This window comes from Triticum dicoccoides, chromosome 4B (genome assembly GCF_002162155.2).
Source record: "Triticum dicoccoides isolate Atlit2015 ecotype Zavitan chromosome 4B, WEW_v2.0, whole genome shotgun sequence".
In the NCBI taxonomy this organism is placed as follows: Eukaryota; Viridiplantae; Streptophyta; class Magnoliopsida; order Poales; family Poaceae; genus Triticum; species Triticum dicoccoides.
In genome coordinates, this window is record NC_041387.1 from 396,478,213 (window position 1) to 396,485,767 (window position 7,555).

The following is a 7,555-nucleotide window of genomic DNA, read 5'->3' on the forward strand; positions in this document are numbered from 1 at the left end:
TTCTACTACATTTTCCAATAGGTAACAGGATCAAGGGTGTGTGTAGAGGGGGCCCCAAGCTGGTGATCTTGGCTACATGATAACAGGACAACGAGGGACATGATTGTTTACCCAGGTTGAGACCCTGTTAAAGAGGTAAACTCTACGTCTTGCGTTTGTTGTCGATTGTGGATGGAGTACAAAGTACATGATGATCTACCTCGAGATCGTATGTAAATGAATCTAATCTATCGAATATATCAAATATGGTCTGTCGACTAGCCTAGCCTCGACTTATATAATGTACATGAGGCCTAGGATTTAGAAGAGTCCTCGTCTTGTGCGCCAAGTCTTATGGAATATTCCTTGTATACGTCATGGGCTGCTCGAATAGGCCTAGTAATTAACCGCCATGAGGGTCCTCGGCGCAGCCCTCCTAGGCGGGAGACGACATGGTGAGTAACCCCTAGTCCAGGACACCATCAATATAGCCGAAAGTTTTATCCACATTGCTGACCTTCTTAGTCGTTGCCATTTCTAGAAAAGCTCATAGTATGATCATCAAACATATTCCCCCAAAGCCTTCGACTCTCAGCATCCTCTCACACCAGGGATTCTCAAACACTGGTGCACCTAGATTTCATTCCTCCTCGCCTTAGTTGTCCTACTAAACAAGGTATCCAGAGACTGGATCAAATGCAAAAATGGCTTTCGTGAGGGTGATTGTCTCTCCCTTGCCTCTTCATATCGTTATCGATCTTCTTCAATGAATGACCCAAAATGCTCGCTCCGGTGTTTGCTTCGCCATCGTCTCTACCTTGACCTACCACCCTCCGTACTTCAAGCAATGGGAAGTGATGGCATTTATTGTATGCTTGCATCACTATATACAAATGCACTGTGAAGTTATACAAGTATTGTCCGATCAAGTGTCGTGGAAGACAACACATACATAATAACAATATCTAGCAACTGGTCATCATGGGAGGTGAGAATAGGAAGAGCCAAATTTAATAGTAAAGTTAATTCACACAACTTTCTTCAACTTGGCAAAATTAGTCGAGATAAACCCGTCCACCCAAGAAATCAAATGCACTTATCATTATTATGAAAATACAAGGTCATGATTGGCAAGTTTGGGTCTAAACTAACTAGTTATGAAAAAAATTGGTAGTTGCGTAGGTATGACCACGTTGATAACTGGTCTCATTCAGCATGTGTTTTTCCTTTAGTTGTTACTCGTGAATGCTACTAAAGTGTTTTTGGGTTGGTTTCAAGAAGAAGAAAATTGGCCAATTGGGTACCTCCCATCAAGACTGAGACAAGATAACTATAATTAATGATAAGTTGACGACAATGACAAATGCCTCCTCCCAAAGTATAGATTAGTGCAAGTTTAGCGAAGTACTTGGGAAAAGTAGTAATGTAGTAACCGGTAGTGTGGTTACAACTGCTTGTTCATTACTAATCGAAGTCTCTTAGTGGGGATGGTCCCGCTAAAACTTGAGGGGTTTAGAAAGGTACTTTTGTTATAAGCACGAAAAACTTATTACTTCCTCTGTCTCTCTAAGAAGGTCCGCTCTAATCATCAACTGGACCACTCATATTATGGAGAAGTATATCAATGAATTTTGATTTAAAACAAAATTTCAATGTACACTTTTTACGGGTTATACAATTCATAATTTATTGAACAAATTGATGTTTGAGAAATACAAATTGGTCCTCTATTTTGAATCGAAGAAATACTAATGTAAGTGTAGTGGAGAGTACTTTTCCTATTATAAGATATATTACCGATACATCCTAGGTCTAGCTTCTGTAGTGGGACTTATTAGAAATTGGAAAATTGTAAAGTGGCCACCAGTCAAATTGTGTACGTTTGGTCAACTATAATGCTACCTGCGGGCCTAACTACGATGTTCAATGATTTTCTTTTCAGTACACTCCATTGGATTCGTTTAACAAGTATGATGATTTGTCGGGACGTTTGATGTCAAGGACTTCAAAACTTCGTTTGATGCAGCTTTCTCTTTGTTCGACAAAAGCTACATTATTTTTTAGTTTTCTTTTGAAGATAGCGGTATGTTCCTTACAAAAATAAGAAGGAGATAGCGGTATGTACTATGAGTACTATTATTTTTTTGACGGGTACTACGAGTACTACTTTGCAGCATTGCATAGATCACATCACGCCTGAAGACCGAGTCTAACTTTTATTCTTTTATTTTTGAAGTAGTCCAACCTTTTTTCTTGAGGGGTTGAAGTAGTCCAACTAGGCTGGGCATGATGGACATGGAGCATGTACTCCCGAGTTCAAATGCTCTCTGATGAATAGTAAAACTGAAAAAAAAATCAAAAGACAAATCTTTTGTGTTTGTAAAAATTTATCATAAAATGACATTTCTGAAAGTCCTGGTAAAAGAACAAAATCGATGCTCCAAAAGTGCTGATTTGCTTTTTTTTTTGCCATGACTTCTACGAATGTTGTTTCAGTATGAAAATTTCCAAGCACTGAGAACATTTGTTAAAGTTTTCACCGAAAAAAATTCAGATTTTAAAATTTTGTTTGCATTATTTCAAAATTTACTGTTCATCTCGAGTTCAAACGAGCTTGGGAGTAGAAGGCGACTTCCGGGGCATGAGCTACTTCTCTATTTGTTCTTTCAAGCCTTTTTAGGGGAATTTGTTCTTTTGAGCTGGTCATTCAGGAGCTCCCAGCGATCACTTGGGGGTAGGTTGAGAGTGCGCCACTGTTGCGCTCCCTTCGGATTTTTTTCCTACATGTTTTTGGCTTTTTAAACGATTTTTTTCGGTTTTCCACCGGTCTGTGTTAGTTTTTGGGAAAAAATTTGTGCAAAACACATGTTTTTTTCCGCAAGAGGCATGGCCATGCCTCTCAGAAACGGGAAACATGCGTTTTTTGTTTTTTTTCACGAAAGGCACGGTTATGCTTTCGTGAGAGGCACGGCCGTGCCTCTCGAAAATGAAAATAACGCATTTTCTGTTTCTTTTTCTTCCATGAGATGCACGATTGTGATCTCGTGAGAGGCCGCACCTCTCGAAAACAACAAAAAAAAATGTCTTTTCTATTTTTTTCTTCCGCAGGAGGTACGGTTTTGCTTCCGCGAGAGGCATGGCCGTGCCTCTCAGAAACAAAAAAAGGTGTTTTCTATTTTCTTTTCGCGAGAGTCACGTTTGCGCTTTCGCGAGAGGCACGGTTGTGCCTCTTTCGGAAAGGAAAAAAATATGCTTCCGGCTCGATTTTTTCGTGAAAACAAAAAATCCTCAATACCTATCAATATGAGTTCTACTTTTGAAGATTTCGACGTGAGAAACCAAACGGTTCAAAATTTGGATGCACGATTTAAGAGATAAAAATGTTTTGAATAAACAGATGTATGAAAAAAAATTCTCAGGTTGCGACAAATGACACACATGAAAAGGTGAAAGTGATCTTTAAAAGAGTACTCCTTAACTAGTTTTTTTTTTGAGTCTAGTACTCTGATTTCGGTCACAGGAGCTTGAAGGGTGAACTGGTGAGTCGGCGAGGCCCAACCGCCGTTGCCAATCAAACAACACTCGGCCTGATAAGCTATGCCGCAACCGACTTCAGCCCACGGGCGCGTCAGACCCGTCCAGTACCCGGCCCACCACACGAGCGACCCAACCAACCGGCGCCAAGCTCTCTCCGACCCCTCCGTGTCCATCGTCTTCCTCCCCGCCTCGCTACACAAACCCTAGCTAGCCCGTCGCTACCTCCACCTTGCCCGCCGTCCATGTCGAAGCGACCGAGGCTCGAGGGCTTCAGCATCCCGCGTCCCACCCCATACAGCTTCGAGCGCTCCCAACCCGCGCCGCGCCTCTACGTCCCCGCCGATGACGACCTCGACGACATCGCCTTCTCTGACGACGCAGCCGCACCCTCGGACGCCGCGGAGGGCGGCAAGGCGGAGGACGACGAGATCGACCCGCTCGACGCGTTCATGGCAGAGATCCAGGAGGAGATCCGCGCGCCGCCCCCGCCGCCCAAGCCCGAGGCACTCCGCCCCGCGGATTCCGATGAGGACGACGACCCAATGGAGAGCTTCCTGCGGGCCAAGAAGGACGCCGGGCTCACGCTTGCTGCCGACGTCATGAACGCTGGGTATAACTCCGACGAGGAGGTGTACGCTGCCGCTAAGGCCGTCGACGCCGGCATGATGGAGTACGACTCCGACGACAACCCCATAGTAGTCGACAAGAGGAAGATAGAGCCCATACCACCACTGGACCATTCGACCATCGAGTACGAGCCCTTCACCAAGGATTTCTACGAGGAGAAGCCGTCAGTTTCAGGTGAAGCATATCTTACCGTTTGATTGAGCTTATGTATCGTTAACTGTTAAATTGGCGTCCTGTGTAGGTTACACTGTTAAGCTACTTCAGTTTGATCTCACCATATGAAGCCTGACCAGAGGTCACAAGGGATGAACCAGAATAGTCTATATTGGATGCTAACATCCAAATGTTCTGTTGGCTGTGAACAAAAATGATGCCCTACAAGGGTCCGGGATCACTATTTTGAATTCCATGCTTATTGTTCGAGTGTTGGCTATTAGAATAGATGCATCTCTGTTATTTTGAGATGGCAGGCACCGCGTCATCACTTCTTTACACAATCGCCAGTCTCCAGTTACCCTCCGTGAGACAACAGTCAGAGAGCCATAATATTGCTTTGTTTTTCAGCGCTGTATTCACTTTGATTGCTAATCAATTTCTTAAGAAATTGATACATTTCTGTTGTGCATCTGGTGTCTCGTTCCCCGTCTGCTGACATTGCTAAATAATTAGTGTAATGAAGTCTCTTTATGTTACAAGCCATTGCAACTGAAATCTTGCAAGTACTTGTACATGTTTGTGCGAACTAGCATGATGTAAATTGATTATAACTTTTGCTGGTTGTTCTTGCTCATTGTTTATGGTTTGGCAATTCCTACTTGAAGGTATTTATTGAATTTCTCTATTTGTCTCTTGTAGGGATGAGTGTGGAAGAGGTGTCTGATTATATGAAAAGTTTGGCAATCCGGGTTTCAGGCTTTGATGTGCCAAGGCCAGTTAAAAACTTTGAGGATTGTGGGTTTCCTGTTCCATTGATGAATGCTATTGCCAAGCAGGGTTATGAAAAGCCGACAACAATTCAGTGCCAGGCTTTACCTATTGTCCTTTCAGGTAGAGATATCATTGGTATTGCGAAAACTGGTTCAGGCAAGACCGCAGCATTTGTACTCCCTATGATTGTTCACATTATGGATCAGCCTGAGCTTCAGAAGGAAGAAGGTCCAATAGGAGTCATATGTGCTCCAACAAGAGAATTGGCACATCAGATATATCTCGAAGCTAAGAAGTTTGCAAAGCCTTACAATCTTCAAGTTGCTGCTGTTTATGGTGGTGTTTCCAAATTTGAACAGTTTAAAGAACTGAAATCAGGCTGTGAAATAGTCGTTGCTACCCCAGGGAGACTGATAGACTTGCTTAAGATGAAGGCACTGAAGATGTTTAGGGCAACTTATCTGGTTCTTGATGAAGCTGATCGCATGTTTGATCTTGGGTTCGAGCCTCAGATACGATCCGTTGTTGGTCAAATTAGACCAGACCGACAAACCTTGCTTTTTTCTGCAACAATGCCATACAAAGTGGAACGATTGGCTAGAGAAATTTTGACTGACCCTATTCGAGTCACAGTTGGTCAAGTTGGTAGTGCTAATGAAGACATTAAACAAGTTGTGAATGTACTCCCTTCTGATGCTGAGAAAATGCCATGGCTTCTCGAGAAAATGCCTGGTATGATTGATGATGGAGACGTGCTTGTATTTGCAACTAAGAAGGCTCGAGTCGATGAGGTTGAGAACCAGTTGAATCAGCATGGATTCAAAGTTGCTGCACTTCATGGTGACAAGGATCAAGCATCTCGGATGGAGACACTGCAGAAGTTCAAGTCTGGGATTTACCATGTTCTTGTTGCAACTGATGTTGCTGCACGTGGTCTGGACATAAAGTCAATTAAAACAGTTGTCAACTTTGATATTGCAAAAGAAATGGATATGCATATTCACCGCATTGGAAGAACTGGCCGGGCTGGTGATAAAGATGGCACCGCATATACTCTTATTACACAGAAAGAATCACGATTTGCAGGTGAATTGGTTCATAGTTTAATTGCTGCTGGTCAAGATGTGCCCAACGAACTTATGGACCTGGCAATGAAGGTGGGTTCCTGGTAACTTATTTTGTGAATTTTACGTGTTCTCTGTTCTGTCAGCTGCTAAAATACGTACTATTATTATAGTTTGCCTAGTCATCCTACCATGAGTACAACCCCTATTCTAAACCGACTGTTGTTTGAATTCCAGGATGGCAGGTTCAGAGCTAACCGTGACTCCAGAAAAGGTTCGTCCTGTTTATTTAGTTACACAGGAGGTGATATAGATGCATCCTTTTGGAAACTGATTATACTAACGAAATAATTATGCTTGACCAGGTGGGAAGAAAGGTGGCAAAGGAAAGAGTGGTGGAGGTGGTGGTGGGGGCGGCGGCGGGGGTGGCGGTGCGCGTGGGCGTGGGCGTGGCATACGTGGAGTTGATTTTGGCCTTGGCATTGGCTATGGTTCTGAATCAGGGCCACAAGTACCTGCTCCAAGATCTGCCACTGTAAACGTGTTGAAGACGGGGATGATGCAAAATTTTAAGAGTAGCTTTGTCTCGGCGTCTTCGAGTGCGCCAGGCAACAGTGCACCTTTGAGGGGTGCACCTTTTGTAAAACCTGCACTTCGTGGTTTTGTTTCCGGTGGTACCATAGGAGGGGATTCAGGTGCAGCGAGACCAGCACCACCGGCGCCCTCATTTGTTCCTGCGTCCAGGCCAGCAGGAAACACTAACGAAAACGGGAACACAAACCCTGAAAGGTATGTGGCTCGCGATGATAAGTCGGTGCAGATAATCATCCTGCTGATATTTCCAGTACTAGTACTTGGCCATGCTCAGTATTCAGTGTGCTAACCACCGTTCAAAATTCCCGTATATTGCAGCTCGAAGGATCAACGGAGGGAGAGAAAGCGGCCATCTGGGTGGGATCGCTAGTAGGCTTTTGAACTCCAAATGTACCAAAATTGCCTCCAGTTTTGTTTTGTTACCTTCACGGAACATATTGTTGTAGATTGTAGATTACATGATGTGAATGATAAAATTGCTGTTCCTACACCCAACTGAATTGTCTATTCTTTATGTTTGTCCTATCAAAATGTGGAGATCACTATCGAGTATGGTAAATTTGGTTTTGAGACACCTATCATCTCTTGCCTTAAGTTTAGGCACACTAATCTTCTACTCTTTGGTCAGTGTCATTACAAAAAGTATGTCAATCTGCTGACTCCGGAACCATTACATATCATCTCTTATGAAATCAGGATAGAGATGCCGGGGAGTTGCAGTTCAAATAAACCATCCGAAATGAGGAATCATGTGATGTATCTCTTGTGTGCCTGCTTGCTTGTGGCCACATTACTTTCTTTTTAATGTGCTTTGTTGTTGCTGGAGA

The 7,555-nt window shown here is 43.5% G+C and overlaps 1 protein-coding gene across 1 annotated transcript; it reads left to right on the top strand.

Annotated features, from left to right (window-relative positions):
- The first annotated feature begins 3,656 nt into the window (after positions 1-3,656).
- LOC119296299 (DEAD-box ATP-dependent RNA helicase 24-like) lies at positions 3,657-7,306 on the top strand. Its single transcript, XM_037574704.1, has 5 exons — positions 3,657-4,317; positions 4,999-6,227; positions 6,372-6,408; positions 6,500-6,923; positions 7,047-7,306. Exons 1-5 carry the CDS (start codon positions 3,759-3,761, stop codon positions 7,096-7,098), a joined length of 2,301 nt encoding a protein of 766 aa, XP_037430601.1. The 5' UTR covers positions 3,657-3,758; the 3' UTR covers positions 7,099-7,306.
- The last annotated feature ends 249 nt before the right edge of the window (positions 7,307-7,555 follow it).